At 42.4% G+C, this 18,707-nt stretch overlaps 1 protein-coding gene and 1 non-coding gene across 3 annotated transcripts in view; one reads left to right on the top strand and one right to left on the bottom strand.

Annotated features, from left to right (window-relative positions):
• MMP16 (matrix metallopeptidase 16) overlaps positions 1-18,707 on the bottom strand; it is a 199,692-nt gene that overhangs the window by 15,348 nt on the left and 165,637 nt on the right. For both annotated transcript variants that reach the window (XM_056854501.1, XM_056854502.1), the window contains 2 exons: positions 9,370-9,520; positions 2,191-2,306 (listed from right to left, as the gene is read on the bottom strand). In XM_056854501.1, the coding sequence (XP_056710479.1) occupies positions 2,191-2,306; positions 9,370-9,520 (267 nt within the window). The remainder of the gene's footprint in view (positions 1-2,190; positions 2,307-9,369; positions 9,521-18,707) is intronic.
• Positions 3,685-3,756, top strand: TRNAA-GGC (transfer RNA alanine (anticodon GGC)). The gene has a single exon. It is a non-coding gene; the product is annotated as a tRNA-Ala (tRNA).

Raw genomic sequence — 18,707 nt, 5'->3', positions numbered from 1 at the left:
GGGTCCACTGCTCCAAACCACATCTCTTAACCACTACACCATGCTGGAAGGTGATTTTCCCCCACCCAGTTCCCCCTCCCAATGTAGATTCTCCCTTCACGCACTATTGTAGCTTGCATGGACCCTCAGGGGCAAAACAGATAGCGCCAAGAGGGGGAGGCTTGAAAGTTTGCTTCCATGAGTGCCATTGAACTCACACTAGATAGCCTCCAACCATGTGTCTGCACTGTGGGTACAGAGAGCTTAAGCTTAGTGCTGCTCTCTCCAATAATTACGTGCTTTTGGTTTTAAGACGTGCTGTGATTTGCCAGAGGAAAGGTCAACAGAAATGCTGTTTTAAGGGACTACAAGCTAAGAAAAAAGGTATTGCAAAAGCTGCACCCTGTACTAAATACATTCCGATGGACATATTAGTTCATACTTGCCTTATGTGAAAGAGGGATGATATGGCACCATCTAACAGAGTGTCAGGATCCATAGTTACAGGTTCCCAACCTTGTTAATCTTTTTACTCACTTTTGGAATTTTAAGACAGGGTGAAGATACGACCAGAAAATGGTCACGATGGCAACAGGGCCAATCACAAAGTATCTGGAGGTTCCACCTAGGAAACATAACTCACCAGACTGGTGTGATGCTAGAGCTCTTGTGGCAGAGTGTTTCAAGCAAACATATGCCCCAAATGAAGACAAACAAAACCAGCTCAGCTGCCTTACCCTTTAAGTTGCAGCTACTTCTGGGACTTTGTGGGAGGTGTCTAAAGCTTGGCTCCTCCCCTGCAATCTCATCACCTCCACTGTATCCTATTAGCTCTCCCATCACCTTTAGTACATCTCAAAGACAGCAGTAGTGTGGGGTAAGGGTGAAAGACTGAATGGCTCGCAAGAGAAAGAGAGATAGAGAAAGGGCAAGGAAAGAATGTGGAAGGTAAACAACCTGAAAAGAGGGAGCAAAAACAGAGCAAACAATGATGTAGAAGATGGGAACATAAAAGAGGATAAAGGAGGTATGTGTAAGAAGTCAGGAAGCAGGATAACAGTGCAGCAAGTAGGCCCCAGAAAAGACATCACCAGGCACCTCTGGCTACAATGTTGGGGATTGCTGAACATTCCAATGATTAAAAATCAGAATGAAGGAGCTTCTCATACAAAAAATATGGCTACAAAGCAGCACAAATTGAGATATTCAGGGAGTTTGGATAAAAGAGAAATTAAAAATGGCACCCTTGCATCCAACGATATGTTCCAAAAGGCACTTAAGGGCAAAGGGGGCAGTAATTTCTGCTGATTCTGCCCTCTCACTGCAGACCCTCCCCCAGCTCTGTCCCGATCCTATTCCTGAAGGACCACTGAACCCCAGTAATAAAATTTGGAAAGGCTCAATGGGATGCCATGGCAGGTTGGAATGGTAGAAATCACTTGCTTCTTTTATAAAAACTTAGCCCTTGGAACTGCATGGTTGGATGCAGGCTGATGAATAGGGTTGTGCAAAAAAAAAAAAATCAGTACATTTTGGGTTCGGGTTTATTGGACCCAATTTTCTTCGGGAAACCTGATATAAACTGAATACCCATATACCAGTAAATGGGTATTCTGGCTTTTTTTAGGTTTTCCTGAAAACATTTGGGACCACTTTAGCCTATGGGATTTTTTTACCAAAGCTCCAGGGGGGGGTGGCATTTTTAGAGATAGAGTTTCCAAATTTTCAGGGTAGCTGCAAGGGACTCTCCTTGCATCAACTCCGAAGTTTGGTAAAGTTTGGGACAGGGGGTCCAATTTTATGGGCTTCCTTTTCTATGGAGGAGGGGGCACCCCTTCGGAGCCCGATAACTTTGGACCCCCTATCCCAAACTTTACCAAACTTTGGTGTTCATGCAAGGAGAGTCCCTTGCAGCTACCCTGAAAATACGGAGACTCTACCTCTAAAAATGCCCCCCAGAGCTCCTCCCAAAGAATACCCATAGAGGAAAGCCTTTTGAATGCCAAAGGTCGAATAAACCAAATACCTATTTGGCTGATTCGGCAATCAGCTATCCGGTTTAGGCTTTATTCTCTATTTCAATATTTGTCCCCAAATAATCCCGGAAAAAGCCGAAATGCCTTTTTCGGGTTTATTTTTGGATCGGTAAATCCAATATGCACACCCCCTACTGATGATAAAGGGCATGAACATTCACAAGAAAATACATACCATTTTCTTTGTGGACAAAGGCTCCCTGAGGAGATTCTGGGATACCTTTCCAGATTGTGATTGATTTTGGATAACCAGGATCCATAGCTCGCATATCTTCACTATATCTCCAGTACCTAACACACACACAAAAAGTAAAAATCTGCATTTATCAATACCTATTTTGCAAAGTACAGATTGTGGAAATAATAAAGCATTACATAAACAGATGAATCAGGGCAACCAGATCTAATCAGATATATATATTTCCAGGTAACAGGCAGCTTATCTGCTTGCTGATTGGGCAGCTGTTTCCAGTAAGCACCAAAAGATAAAATATTTGTCTAGCTTGAGAACCAAATCAACTATCGGCTTATGTATAATCAGAACAACTCTGATGCCTAAGGCTTCTACAGAGCAGCAGAAGGGGGCACATTATGTGCCAAGATCTACGGTATTGTTGCAGTCAAGATTTTAATCACAGAGAAGCCAGTAAGTTCTGAGTTAAGGATCCTGAACCCATCTTAAATTTTCTCTTATGTATGCATCACAGAAGTCTTTTGTTACACAATCATGCAAAGTGCACTAAATAATTTACGATGCTGAAGACTGTACATAGGACTCTAATTGCAAAGAAATATTTCAGTGAAAAATAATCGAGAACACAGAAGTTCAAAGGAACTAACTGTGACACCCTAAGCAAAGTTACAGTCTTCCATGCCCATTGACTTCAATGTACTTCAAAAGGTGTAACTCTGCTAAGGATAGCACTGTGAGCGCACAAAGTATGGATGATCAAGTGGAAACACAGTGGGAGCAAACTGTGAGATGTCTGGAAGCTGAAGAAAGCTGAATTTAGGGTATTTATATTACCTTCTGTGGATATTACTTATCTTTTAATTGTGCTTCAATTTTATCCTTAGGCAAAGACCCAAAGACCACCTTTAGGTCATCTAAAGACCTAAGCATATCCTGTTTGCCACTGGCAATCAGAGAGCCAATTAATTGAAAGCTGTCTGGCTGTCTGCAGCCTGTTCACATCTATCTGTAGGACATATCTTCTTGCAGCCATCAAAACCTGACTTCCAGCTCATATGGGATCAGCTGGGAGTCAGCTTCTGATCTCCTGCTGGGGATTTTGTTTTACTGCGTACTCAACAAAGTACTTGGGCGAGGGGGAATCAGAAGCAAACTCCCAGCTGATTGCAGAGATCATCTGGAAGTCAGGTTCTTTTGGTCTCCCAGCCTGGAAAGTCTGCTGCATCCTAGTCTTGAAAAAGATGCAGCAAATGGGAGTGGGTAACCAGAAGCCCAGCTGACTCCCTTTCTCTTTTCCCAACCTAAAATTATTATTTTCTCCCCATCAGAAATGGACCATTTGGGCTGAGGAAAACAGGAGTGATCTTCTTCTGTCCTCTACAGCCCAATCTGTCAGCTTGGGTGGGGGGGGGGGGAGAAGCAATCCATTTCCCACCAGCTGAGAGCCTGGGCTGAGACTAAGACCAATCTTAGGGAGGGGCTGTGGCTCAGTGGTAGAGCATCTGCTTGGCATGCAGAAGGTCCCGGGTTCAATCCCCGGCATCTCCAGTTGAAGGGACTAGGCGAGCAGGTGATGTGAAAGACCTCTGCCTGAGACCCTGGAGAGCCACTGCCAGTCTGAGTAGACAATACTGACTTTGATGGGCTGAGGTCTGATTCAGTATAAGGCAGCTTCATGTGTTCATGTGACCAGATCCCCCTCCACCCAAAAAGGAGTTGGGGGGGGGGAGAAGCAGATCACGATTCCTTCACAAGTTCTCAGTTTAAGGAGGAAAGAAGCAGGTTGCTTCTCTCCCTCCCCCTCCCCAGCTGTCAGCATGGACTGCAGAGAACAGAAGCAGATTGCTCCTGTTCTCCTGCAGCTGAAGTTGTCAGCCCATTTTGTCAGTTTTGGATGGAGAAGGAAAAAAAATGCTTCTTTCATCTCTTTCCAAGACTGACACATGGGCTGAGAGAATAGGAGTGATCTGCTCTTATTCTTTGCAGCCCAGGATGATCTGGGGAGAGGGAGAAGCACTCTGCTAAAACCACTGAAGTCATCTGGGCCTAACTGCCTTTAGGACTGCATTCCTGATTTCCCATTCATTGTCTCAGCTGGAGCTTTACGGCTGTCATGCTGACCAACGAACGTTGACGTGTACATTCAAGACATTTTATAACATTATATTCAATATCATTTACACACTGCAGCTCTTACTTAGAATTTCCTAAGCATCTAACTCGTGGATCAAATTAGGAAAAGAAACTAATTATTCTTCAGAAGAATTTTTGGGAGCAGCTTGAGCAGCAATAAGTAGCAGAGGGATACCAGCCATCTAATATCCAGCTGATGCATTTTGCATCTCCCTGTCTGACCTGCATCAGTAAGAAAACATGCAACCCCTGGAGTAGGGAATAGAGGAGCACACAGCCTGACATCTCTTGACATCAACTGCTACCAGTAGGGAAGTCAGATGTGCTGAAAGAGGGCAGAAGCCAACACATTGGTCTAAGAATTGGGGTACAGAGAACTGCCACTGAAGAGCAAGAACAGAAGCAGCCAGAATGTAACTGTTCTTTATTATTTTATGTGAACCATCTTGAAGATCCTTCTGAAAAGGGAAAAACAGCATTTGTAGTGATTGTCAGACTAGGATCTGGAAGGCCCAGGTTCAAAGCTCCCCTCTGCCATGGAAGATTGCTGGGTGACCTTGGGTCAGTCATACACTTCCACCCTAACCTTCCTCTCGGGGTTGTTGTGAGGATAAAAAGGCGAATGATGTAAGCTGCTTTGGGGAGAAAAGGCAGGGTATAAATGAAGTACTAAATAAATAAACAAACAAACACAAAGACAAGCAATGTCATCCTAAACAGATGTATACCCTCCTAAGTCTGTTGATGCCAATGGGCTTAGAAAGTTGTAACTCAGTTTAACATGGCACTGTAAATTAAGCAAAATTTAAGAAAGAGCCTGGAGAGATTAAGGGACACCTTTGCCTGAGGCTTTTCCCTGTGCATGTCCAGAGAGCTGGTTTATTAAATGAATCCCATTCATTTTCTCAGGGTTCATTTGGAAATATACTATATGGATTATATCCAGTATAGAAATCAACCTAGACTTATTCCATCTTCCACTTTATACTATTTCATCATCATTTATGTCTACTTCCTCACTGTGGCAAACCAGGAATACAGTGTCTCTCTCTCTCCCCCATATTTTCTTAAATTTCCCTCCTTTGACTTTGGCATAACCTCTCGTCTCTCTCTCTTTCATGCCTGCCAACATCAGAGCTACTAAAGAAGTAACAGTGGGTTGTCCCCAATTCAGGGAAAAAAAACTGTAATAGGCTTAGCGTGCAATTAAAACCAGCGGGAGGATTCAATTCTAACGTTACATTAGAAGGAAAAAAGGTGATATAAACAATATGTACTGAGATGCTTAGTGGGATATGGGCTTATTCCCACTGGTGGTCAATATCCTATAATAGCTCAATTATCTCGGCAAGACTCGCACTCTTCGATCTTCTCCTTCCATATTGTATTGCATTTCTGTCTTGCTGAGTCTCATTATGCTTGTTATGGCTCTAAGTAGCAAGTTCTCCATCAACAGAAGTTTCCTTTGGTAGTTGTGTTACAGATAACAGTATTTCTATGAAGACCTTAACTTGACGAAGCTGCCGATGGAAAGAAATCTCCCTCCACAACATCTCTGTTAAACTCAAGTCTATCAAAAGCAGAAGTCATGAAGACGCACACAGGCACACAAAAGGATGCCTGCTGTCAAAATGGTCCCCCAACAACATGCAGGTTGAAAGCTGTGACTGAAGAGTAAACTTAAAATAACAAATCTTCTCATCCATGGGAGGCAAATGATAGGACAGGTTTTGTTCGCAGTTGAAGCTGATTGTTTGCAAGATGCTTGAAGGGATGCATAAGTTTCAGCTGTCAAGATGCTGCCTGCTCCCTCTCCTGATGAATGGTACAGGGATAGGAAGAAAGCCTCCATTTGCAAAATTGGGTTGAGACACTCTTCTGTCACACAGTCACACAAGTTCTGGCTCAGAAAGGAAAACATAATTAGGCGCTCTTTTGGAAGAAGTGCAAGCAGCATGGCCCATTGTGGGATGTGAGCAAGGGAACAACACACTCAGAAGACCGTCATTACCAGAGGTGGCAAACAAAGCTGTTTGAACGCAAACTTGCTTGGGCAATAGCAGATGGTGGGAAACTATTTTCACACACAAGGCTAAGGGCCTGCACTGAAGAAATACACAAACCTGTGCTGAACACTGAGAGCTGTTGCACATATGAAGAGTTCTACGTTGAATATTGAGGAAAGGTTTACGTCCAAATTTCCACTACAGGTGGGAAACTGTTCCCTGACTGTGAATAAGGAAGCTGTTTCTTCTATGGGAATACTGTGCGCATTTCCAAAGGTCAATGTATACTTTGGATCAGAGAAATACATTTTACAGATTGAAAGACAGCTAGAATGGCTGGGTTTCTCCAGCCAGTGTGGTGTAGTGGTTAAGAGTGGTGGTTTGGAGAGCCAGCATGGTGTAGTGGTTAAGAGCAGTGGTTTGGAGCGGTAGACTAATCTGGAGAACCGGTTTGATTCCCTGTTCCTCCACATGAGCGGTGGACTCTAATCTGGTGAACTGAATTGGTTTCCCTACTCCTACACATGAAGCCAGCTGGGTGACCTTGGGCTAGTCACAGCTCTCTTAGAGCTCTCTCAGCCCCACCTACCTCACACGGTGTCTGTTGTGGGGAGGGGGAGGGGATTGTAAGCTTGTTTGATTCTTCCTTTCGTGGTAAAGAAAGTCAGCGTATAAAAATCAACTATTTTTCTTCTTTGTTTTAAGGGCACCTGACCCCTCAAAGGTAGAAGGGAGTTAGAGTCAAACATTTAGTTTCTTACATTTTTATCCTGCTTTTATACCAAAGTTGGCTCTCAAAACAGTTCACGAGAATAAAACATTTATAACATGATAATAAGGGCAAATGTTGCTCAGAGAGGGGAACTGGCAGGTGGAGCAACTCTCAGGCACAGTGGCCTCACTTATGGCCACTGGAAGTGAGAGGAAGGACGGCTTTCAGATGGAACTGAGTATAAGCATAATGGAGACGAGCCTAGTCACTTCCTGCTCTCCTTCTTACGGCCTCCAGGAGATGTATAAGTTGACATGTTGCAATACAGTCATCTCCATGGCAGGTTCAAAACCTACAACTTGGGGTCATGCTAGGTCACTGGGGGGGACATGAGGGGTGACATCACTATGGTGTAACCATAGAGTCTCCTGTGTATCTTAAAGTATTACTTTGACAGAATGACATCAGTTCTGGGTTTGCCCCAGAAGTGATACAGTGCCATCACTCAAACAGCAATTTTTGTGCATTTTTATACCACTACCCTAGTTCATAAGTGGTGGTGGAGAATCATTTCTGTGCTCATCTTTTCGTGCTGCAGCCTCTGCCTCCCAAAATACATCCACAAGAACAGTGAGAGAGAGAATGGAGAGTGAGCGGAGAAGGCTAGTAGAAGACCTCAGTCTCCCCTGATCAGGGCTTGCTTGCCAAGTGGTAACAGTTTAATTTCCAAGGCCTCTGTGGTTTAAACAATACATAGTGAATGTTACAGTTCATCTTTAAGTAATTACTTTATTTCAGTGCTGCTGCTAATACAGCCAATTTGGCTCTGAACAATGTCATACTAACACTAAAAGAAAAGGAAAATATACATATATGAGCATAAAAAATCGAGAATTAATAATTTTTAATCTTAATCAATTGAAGAAGAAACTTGGCAACTGCCAATGTAATATTAAAATCTGCTAAAAGAAACCTCAGATTATCCAATTCACACCTAGGGTCCCCGATAAAAGGTTTTAGTTTAAGTAATTAATGCACAGCAGTTGGATTCATCTAAGCAAAAAACAAAACAAAAAAGGCCAATTGCTCAGAAACACTAAGTCTTCCTCTGCAACTCTAAATGTTGATGAATATTGATATGACACATAATAGAAAAGGAGAATCCCAAGGCAATGCTATGCAGTTTGTTTGCTCTGTTAGTACAAGACATATTGTAGGTCTTCAGTTCTGTTTCTCATTTCTGTCTTCACTCTCTAAAATTTTATTGAAAATGGAGCACAAGATATCATCACTAGGAAGGCACCACATGTTTTTGTGCTAGGATTTTAATAGTGATGTGCATAGGACAAGAGAAAGACAAAGGAGATAGACAAATAAATATATATATATATGTATTTAATATTCCAATTTCCAAAGACATTTGCTAAAGGAGGCACAACCAGTAGATGGCTGTATGTATGAGCAATTCCTTGGTGGTCAAAGGAAAGTAGACTGTAAATGAATATTGCATAAAAAGATTTATGGAAGTAGGCCAAAAACAAAAGAGACAGGCATTAACCCATTGAGAAGATAATTCACAGTGGGTAGCCGTGTTAGTCTGTCTGCAGTAGTAGAAAAGGGCAAGAGTTCAGTAGCACCTTAAAGACTAACAAAAATATTTTCTGGTAGGGTATGAGCTTTGAGTATCTGAAGAAGTGAGCTGTGGCTCACGAAAGCTCATACCCTACCAGAAAATATTTTTGCTAGTCTTTAAGGTGTGACTGGACTCTTGCCCTTTTCTCCCATTGAGAAGGGCATAAACAGGCATGCCATTTCCCTGCTTCAGGTAAGTAATCTCTTGGGGTTCCAGATTGCATCTGGGCTAGCAGGTGGTGGTAGTGGTGGTGGAAATTACATTGTGTAACAGGTGACATCACATCCAGGTGAAAACCCAAATTCTGACATCAGTGTGTCAGCCGATACTTTGGAAGAGCTATAGTAATAACATACAGTTTCCAGAGTGTCAGTTGGCGGGCTGACATCACATTGGATTTTCATCTGGGTGTGACATCATCACATTGCACAATATCTCTTCAGCCCTTTGCCCCATCCCCAGGCTCCCGGGGTACCAGGTAGTGGCCTGGCCTCCCTAGGCATCAACAAAGCTTTGCAATGGGTTCCATGGCATGCATCATTTTTTTTTTGGAGGCTGTAAAGATGCAGAGCTTACACAAAATAAGGACTGAATAATTTTTCACTGGGACACATGAAAACAAGATGCAATAAAAATCAGGACAGGCACACTGTTCATTCTGGGGTGCATATACCAACCTGTCTCCTTTGAAGAAGTAAGTTTTCCCAACGTCTTCCCACCAAATTGCTGAATCAATACCATGGGGTGGAATGCCACTGCCCAATTTTACCAAATCGAGAGGATAGCCTGGTTGGAGAGTAGTATCCTTGAAGACCCAGAATTTGTTACCTGAGCCAAAAAACAGAGAGAGGGAGAGGGAGAGGGAGAGGGGGAGAGGGAGAGGGAGAGGGGGAGAGGGAGAGGGAGAGGGAGAGGGAGAGGGAGAGGGAGAGGGAGAGGGAGAGAGAGGGAGAGGGAGAGGGAGAGAGAGAAATATGTGCATTAGCTTCCTAATTATAATCTATCGATTTAATACATCCAAGATCTATACTCTAAATTTCACTAGGTTTTAAGCATGATTAACTTTTTCTTGAACTCTGCAGAAGAAATATTTAAAATTTTGATTCTGGTACATATATTTTAATGTGCAGATAGATACCAACGATTTATGCTACAGACTTTCAAACAGAGATGCACAGCTTATGACCCATTGAATCACAGAATCATAGAGTTGGAAGGGACCACCAGGGTCATCTAATCCAACCCCTTTGTGTCAAACTCTGTCCAGTGGCTATTATGGGTAGCTGGTCAGAAAATCAACAACGTGCCTATTTTTCTGCCTGACTAAGGTTTTAAAAATGGGGGGGGGGATCTTGTCCAGCATTTGGCAGGCCATGATGCAGAGCAAGTAGGCTTCACATGGCTAAGTGGGATACAAGTAGGAAAAGATTGGAGGGGGGTGACCATCAACCTCTTGGCAGACTGTAGCACAAAGCTACTTGGTTGAATTATGGTTACCATCTCACCGACATGTTCTATTTCAAATTCTGCAGCATGTTGTTAGTCCTTGGGGAATGGAAGGCTTTTTTTCTGCCAGTAGCCCTGACTACACAGTGGAAAACCTCAATTTATGGTGCTGCGAGTAAAGCAGTTCCTTAGGATCAGGCTGTCAATTTGTAGAGCAGACATACCCTAAGGCACCCCTAGGTACTGGAGCTAATGAGAAAGTGTGTGTTCTTGGATAGCTTTCCTGTACACCTATCATTCTAGCAACCGACAAGTGCAAAAATGGGAGTCTCTATTCTTCTCTACACTTGAACAAAGTATCTGGGCTGGTTGGCTTCAGGAACACGTATCAGCCCTTAGGCACTATTTTCCTGTAACCATTTAAAAAGGAAACTTTACTTCACCCCAAAGACTGAGGATCAAGTCTGTGCTAGAGTCCCTGTGATGGAAAAACGAGAAAGTTGTTTCAGTTTGTTTTACAGATAATCCCTCGGTGGCATTAAATCGGGGAAATCTTGAAGAATAAAATGGAAGGGCTGGAGAGAAAAGGAAGGAATGTTTCTTTGCTGTACCTCTGTGATTTACAGCATCTCCTTTTATCACACTTTTAATTAGGAAATGGGATCTAGTTCCAATCCTTCCCATGCTGAGTTTGCAGCGTCTCGCTTTCATCAGACTCTTTACTGATGTTTGCTTTCCGCTTTTAAGCATCAGAATGCCTTTTGTGCCACATACCAGAGCCAGTCTTCTTACTCCAACTATGCAATGTTATTCCACTTGGGGTTGTAATCTCTGTCCCCAAAAGGGATACACCAGGATGCTTTGGGCCAACGTCCATGATATAGAGTTCAGAGGGCATGAGACGCTGGAGACCCAAGACCCAGCCTGTGAACTCTGTCACAGTTATACATTGCTTGTGTGTTCTCCTTTCTTCCCATGTCCACTGTTCCTGCATGGACCAGGATTGTGATGTAGTAGGGAAGTTATTCCAGCATCCCTCCCCGAACAGAAATAGTCCAGAGAAGGACCATTAGGCTCATTGCAGAAGAACACATGGACTTCTGCATCAGGTCAAATGACTTAACCTGGACTGTTTTCGTTCAGGGCAACCGTGAAGGAGGAGAGGCTTGGGTGCCTTCTGCACTGTGCCCAAGTCCTGATCCAGAGTGGGAGCAGTGCACTTGGGAAGAGAGGAAAACACACGTCATGTACGACTCTGGCAAAGTTCAGAGTTGAGGTCCAGGCCAGGATCCCCATCCTGACAACTCTGTCTTGAGGAAACTAACCTTTTCTCGTTGAAACTCGCTACTTGATCTGGGTGCTTGTGTAGGAAGTGCTTTTTAAAAAAAAATATTGATGTGCGTTATTTATAGTCCACCTTTCTCTCAGGGACTCAAGGAATATTACACACAGCAAGCCAGTACAATCACAAAAATGGGACATTCAATAACTAATGCAATTAGGATTTTAGAAGAACTGAAGCATAGCATAAGTATTCACATGGCACATGGTAGAGAAATTACATAAATAGGATCCCACTTTCAATAAGTTATGCACAGAAGTATAGACTACAGTCTCTAATCATTTATCCAAGCAAATTTGCAAAACCACTTTGTGCAGTGTGACCCTATTACCTGCACACAAAAGGCCTCCTGCATAGTTCAGTTTTGCACAGTTTGTAGAAAACCAGGAGAATGGGAGCTTTCCTGGCCTCATCGGGCAGGACACTCCACAAGGCGGGAGCCACAATGGAGAAAGCAGGTGTACTAGCAGTTGTTGACTTTGTCCATTTGCAGGCTGGCACCTTCAGAAGCCCCTGCTGACTTGAGCGAAGTTGTTGTGGCAGAGCATAGGGAGAAAGGCAGTCCCACAAATAAGAGAGGCCAAGGCCATGAAGGGCTTTGTATGTGATGGCTAATACCTTAAACATGCTAATGGAGCATCTGCAGAATGGGAGTAATATGCATGTTCCGTCTTGCTCCCATTAATAGCTGAGCCACTGCATTCTGGACTAGCTGGAGTTTCTCAGTTGATTTTGAGGGGAGACTAATGTACAATGCATGACACTAGTCTAGTCTTGATGTCACTGTGGCTTGGGTCCATGTGGCCAGGTCAGCCGTATCAAGGTAAGAAGCCATCTTACGTACTAGGCTGAGTTGAACACATCCATCATGGAAGCTGGGTCAAAATGGCCCATAAACAGCCCAGGCAGCGTATTAGGCCTATCTTCTGGTGTACCTATGTTATTATAGCTGACATCCAGATCATATTCTCGATATTTTTTTAGCAAAAGTATCAGGACATCAGAGGTTCCGAATGAGGCATCAGCAATTGCTGAGAAACCTTGAACAACTGGGATGAACGTGAAGTAGCTGATACTATAATAGTAGAGAAGTAACCTTTCTTTGCGGCTGTCACCGCCACTTCATAGGTGTTACAATGAATTAAGTGACAGATGAAAATGAAAGGAAAGGACATAACTTTATTTAGGTATGAAAGACCAAAAAAGATACTTGATATTTGGCAGAATCTTAAATCAGGATACAACTTTATTCTGCTGCAGTTGTTAGGGAGAAAGAACAGCTTTTACTTGTGCAACAAGCCAGCCTGGAAAAGTGTCTGAAATACTTATGCTGCCTTCCCAATCAACTTTCAGAAATGTTGCCTCGAATTAGCATGCACAAGTTTGAAAACTATATTAAATTACTTTCAAGTCTCATTAATTTCAATGGGAGATATTTAAGAAATGCTTAACCCATTGAAATCAACGGTACTTCGGGTTGGATGTTTCATGGCCAATAGAAACAGATTCAAAATAACTTAAGAAGCACATTAACAACCAATCCCCTTTGCACAAAAATGTATAGGGTTGGTTGAATCCAAGCCTTATTTTCCACTAATGGAAGGGCACTTCTGTTAGTGAAGAAGACAAAGAGTTGGGTTTTATACCCTGCTTTTCTCTACCTTAAGGAATCTCAAAGTGGCTTACAATCAGTCTCTTCCTCTCCCCACAACAGGCACCTTGTGAGGTAAGTGGGGCTGAGGCTTCATGTGGAGGAGTGGGGAATCAAACCTGGTTCTCCAGATTAGTCTGCCACTCTTAACCACTACACCATGCTGGCTCTCAACATTGAAAGAGGGAATTAGAGTTAGCTTCGGTTACAAAATCCTACTTTGAAGATTCCTTTCCCTTTTCTTTTGAGGCCTAAACCAATTTGGACTCTAGAACAAAGCTGAAAATATGGTATCTTGACTCCGTTAAGCAATGGTGACAGTAATTGCATAAAAGATTTCTGTTGGCTACAGGATGAGAGAGATCCAGCATGTACTAGGTCATAGGCTTATTCTGCCACAGCTGCCAATGTTATTTATGGAAAGCAGTACATACAGCAAACTCAAGACTCATATGGCTATGTTTTCGTGCAAAAAAAGGGTTGTTTTCTGTCTTTTCAGCAAGAACACTTATATTATAAAGCAGCTGGGATTCAGCTGGAAAAGGAGGTGAGAGACAGAACATTTCAGAAGCATTTTAGTCAGAAACAAAGAAAACTTTCAGACTGAGAACTGAATACTGAAAGGCACTTAAGATTAAAAAATCAGACAAAAAGGAACTAAAAATTTACTGTGGGGCCAGTTCAAAAAACATTATTCTCCCCTGTAAATGTTGCTGAACTATGCATCCTGCTTGTATTGCTAAGACAGGTCAAAAGAACTGACATTGTGTTTACTCTATGAGTCAGATAGGAATGTCTCCATGCCACTGTGTGAAGCACTGCCACACAGAAGCATTCTGGGAGGGAGAGATAATGGTTGGACCAGTTGTGTAAAGTGATCCAGTGTCATCAAGTGGACAGAGTTGGACAAGAAGGTGTAGACTTTGCTTTAAGCATCTGCTCATCCATAAGCTCATCAAGATGTGCTGGGCAAATGACTATCATGGCCTCAGTACCTGATCTGGAAAATGGAATAACACATTATGTTGCTGCAGGTTTTGGGGGAAGATTCCTAAAGCACTAATGTCCATTGTGAGTACCACAAAAATGAACAGCAAATGTAGCTACAATAAGCTGATAGAGCACAGTAGTACATAGAGTAAAATGAAAATCTCCTTAGTTCAACTTTTAGCCCCACCCTCAACTTATTGGGAAAGACACTGGCTGCATTCAGACATTGCAGTACGCAGACAGCTGACTTTGATAGGCATGGACACAATTGTGTTTCATACCTGTGTGTGCGCCTACTTCCTTGCAAGTGGACCACAACCGAAGGCTTCCAGGTTTGCATAAATTTGCTGTGATGTATGAATGGCAGCTGCCAGAGCAAACTGGAGTTTGTACGCTTTACACGCACAAATCAATGCAGGGTTCAGCCCATGGAATCAGGAATGTTGAATAAGCAGGGAGGACTGGCTATACACCCTTAACTTCTATGCAGGTCTCAGTGAATGCACTTAAGTCTGGGGAGGAGACTACTGCTGCTGCGATCCTCACCTCCCACCCCGTAAACTCATTCTACCCACTTAGGATGACTGAAGAGGGCTATAACGGTTCCCCAATCCCCAAGATGTACGAAATGTATAGAGATGTATTCTGACCCTGAGGAACTGAAAAACCTTTCATTAGTATATGTCTGAATATGGCATACAAGAGGCTGAACAGAATTCTCAACACATAAATTGTTTTATTTTTCTCTTATGGTGAAATGGTCAAGTCAGACTGTCAGGGAGGTTTCAGGTTTAAAGTTGGCAGGTGATAGGGCAACAGAAATGAGGGAAACTGTATAATTATATACAACCAATAGTTTGTCACAAGAATGTAGCTGTATTGTTTTACTGACAGGTGTTTGTAACGGCTGAGAGAGATCACTTGACTGTCACTCCTTAGTTAAACAGGCATAAGCTTATTTGACATGAAATTGCTGAAGTCTCTGGAGGCAGGAACATACACACAGATTCCAATTCACCTTCTTTAACACTTGATAGGAATCACTCCCTTTCCTTGGAGCTATTTCCCTCAGGGAAGGACTACCGGTTTCACTTCCCTATCTCAGGATCCTCCTCGAACCTACAGTATTCTCCTTCTTCCACACTAGCTGCCAACCTCTCACTGCCACTCCCAACTGCCACTCTCAACTGCCAATAGTAGAATTCTTTTTTAAACCCCCGTCAATCAGGGTTCTCAAACTGGTTTAAGGCATTTGCAGATAGTTGTCTGGCACAAGGGCTTATGTGGAACTTACCACCAAGGAAACAATATTTTGTTAATCTTTCCAGTAATCACCAATGGAATTTCATGGTGAATCCTACATTTGGAATTTGTGTTTACAGCAGAAAAAGAAAAATCCCATATAATTAATCTTTCACCTTCTTACCTTCTGAACAGACTCTCCGATAAAAGTGTGTGAATGTATGTGTGCCACAGTACCTTGTGCCAAAATAGCTCATAAAACTTCCCACCCAGCTACCCTCTGGCACAGAGAGAACAGGTGAACAGCTGGGCTGATACATCTGGGCATTTATCAGTAAGGCAGCTCTTGATCCCCATGCCCATCTCATCTGTATTATGGATACCTTTTGCTTTCAGCCTTCCTTCTTCTCGCCTCATGCTTTCTCCCCCCACCCCACTTTCTCTTATTTAATTTTTTTATATGGGCAATGTGACTTCCCTCTCACCCCTACCTTCATCTTTCACTGCCAGTAAATTTTAGCTTTCAAAATGAAACTGTCAAACAGTTGGATGAGCAGTGTTGAAACTTATGGCAGCAGCAGTGTGAATTTTGCAACAACTTCCCTACTGCTGCCTTTGGCTCGGCATCGAGTTTAACGCTGCTGATGCCTTTGACAGTTTTTAGCTGTGCTGAAATTCCTTGCCGTTCTAGGAAGAATTTCAAGATGTACATTTTTGCCACTGTTTTAAAAAAAATGGACTTAGAGAATCAGAAGAAAATTCCACAGAACAGGAGAAAACCTTTTGTTTGTACCTTTTAAGCAGGTATTTGAATTATGTCACCTGCTAGCATAATGTTTGTACATGATAAAGGCAAAAAGGTTACCTATGAAAGCACATAAACAAAGATATTTGGAGGGGGTTATGCTCAAATGCTTTCAAGTGAACCACTGACTTTATTGCTTCTCTCACTGAACTATAAATGTAAAAAATGTAAGGAACATAAAAACGAATTTAGAACGAGAAGCTAAGTATTTTCTGCTGGGAATAATCCCAATTCAGATTCAAGCAAAGTACAAGGAGCTATACCAATATGCGATGTCGGCAGCGAGAATGGTGTTTGCAATGAAAGGGAAGGACAGGGAGACACCTGAACTAGCAATGTGGATTACAAAAATGTGGATTACAAAAATGCATGAATACGCATCTATGTCAAGACTTTCAGCTTTGCTTCAGTACAAGATGACTGATGAACATATGCAAAGATGGCAATCTTTTTATGACAGATATTCGTGACTTATGATATAGATAGCAGTATCAGCTATATAGTGAAAATTAAGGAAAGAGCAATGATTACTTAGAAATTAAAAGTAATGTAATAGGTAAGGATAACTAAATGGTAAAATAGTATGCTTTGAAATAGTAGAAATAGAATCAGAAATCAAAAGGTTTAATAGTGGATCAATAATCCTTAATGAAAATGAATGAGAAGTGGAAAATAATTGAATATAAGTGGTAGCATCAGTGGAATAATGGATGGATGTTCTATTCAAGAAAAATGTCAGGGCTCTCAATGAGGAAACGAGGAGGGTTGCGGCCGTGTTAGAAGAATCCAAGAAGTGAAGTCTTTTTATTCTATATTCTTCCCCCTCCCCTTCCTATTTTTCCTTTCTGTATCCTGGAAAATTTTAATAAAATATTTTTTAAAGGAACATAAAAAGAGATTTACAATCAAACCACCATTCAAATAGTGGAATGAACTGAACCCTCAAGTTCACTGAACTATGTATGTTTGACCTGTAGGTATAAACCTTGGACAGCAACTTGAAGTACCAACTTCTCCCATACTATCTAACTCACCAGTTAAAATCATTGTGCCATGTGTTGACATCCATATGCACTGATGGAGAGCAGTCGTGAGTGCAACACCCCCATTTCCTCCTACGCTTGGCTGCTGGCTCAGGTGTGTAGGAAGAAGGCTCCTTGATTGTGACTGTTTGGAAAAAAAAACTGCATCCCAGTCGTTAGGAAGGTGCTTACACACACACTTCCTACACTAGAACCAGCACCCTGCCCCTCCCCCTGCATGTTGGTTTCGTTGCACCCCCTCTCTCTACTCATGCTGATCCCAATGTAAGTTATGTCACTATAGACGGCTGTTCCATTTTGTTGAAGGCTTTTTATCACCAAATGCTGTATTCATTTACTTTGCCTGCTGTCCACCAATTAAAAAAAAAAAGCTATGGTTCATTTGGATTAAGACTGAGCGGGGGGGAGGGGGGTAAGTTTTATTATTCAACATATTGCTCAGCAGTTGCAGTACATGAACTAGCAGGTTATATGCTGCATGGTCTCTTATGTGCTACATGGTGCACATGCATTTAGAAGGATGTGCACTAAAGGCCAGGTATATCCACTGCATGTTCCTGAAGGCTCACAATAAGGAACTCAGTCCTGAAAATGACAATACTTGAACTAACAAACATTTTGGGAAGGCAGACTTAAAAGGTGAAAAAAAGGACAAAACGGGGTCAGTGATCAGAAAATTGGGGCAGTTTCTGGCTAATAAGGACAGTATGGAAAAGGGGAAAAAAGCCTTTGCCTTGGTGGCAACTTGGAATGAAATAGTTGAAGCATATAATAGTGCATGTAAATAGCAGGAGATCCTTGGGATAAGGGTTCTGCTAGGGCTGGATGTAAAGCTTTCAGGGTCTAGATTTTATCCCTGAGCCTCTAATTGCTTATAAAAGGTAAAGGTCCCCTGTGCAAGCACCGGGTCATTCCTGACCCATGGGGTGACGTCACATCCCGACGTTTTCTATGCAGACTGTTTATGGGGTGGTTTGCCAGTGCCTTCCCCAGTCAACTTCCCTTTACCCCCAGCAAGCTGGGTCCTCATTTTACCGACCTCGAAAGGTTGGAAGGCTGAGTCAACCTTGAGCCAGCTACCTGAAACCAACTTCCGTCGGGATCGAACTCAGGTCGTGAGCAGCGCTTGGACTGCAGTACTGCAGCTTACCACTCTGCACCACCTAGTTGCTTATACCCTAGTGTAAAGGGGAAAAGTGACATCCCCCAAATATGTGGTCTTTGTATTTCTTTACACTGGTTATTATAATAATTCTCTTTGTCTCTTTATGCATTGGAACACTGCATTTAAACTTCTGATTCTATTTCTGTCACTTTTTATTTTTGCTTCTCATCTATCTTGAGCAATTTTAAGGCTTTCTTCAGTTATCCATTGAGGCTTTTCATTTCTTTTGGCTACAGGAATAGTCTTTGTGCATTCTTTTTTGGTAATATCCAGTTCATGTTCACTTGACTGTTATACAAATCTGTTCTTCACAAGGCCTTTAAACTCCTCA

This window comes from Euleptes europaea, chromosome 8 (genome assembly GCF_029931775.1).
Source record: "Euleptes europaea isolate rEulEur1 chromosome 8, rEulEur1.hap1, whole genome shotgun sequence".
NCBI classification, from domain to species: Eukaryota; Metazoa; Chordata; class Lepidosauria; order Squamata; family Sphaerodactylidae; genus Euleptes; species Euleptes europaea.
Note: the sequence above shows the minus strand (reverse complement) of the source record. Positions and strands in the feature narration are given on the sequence as shown.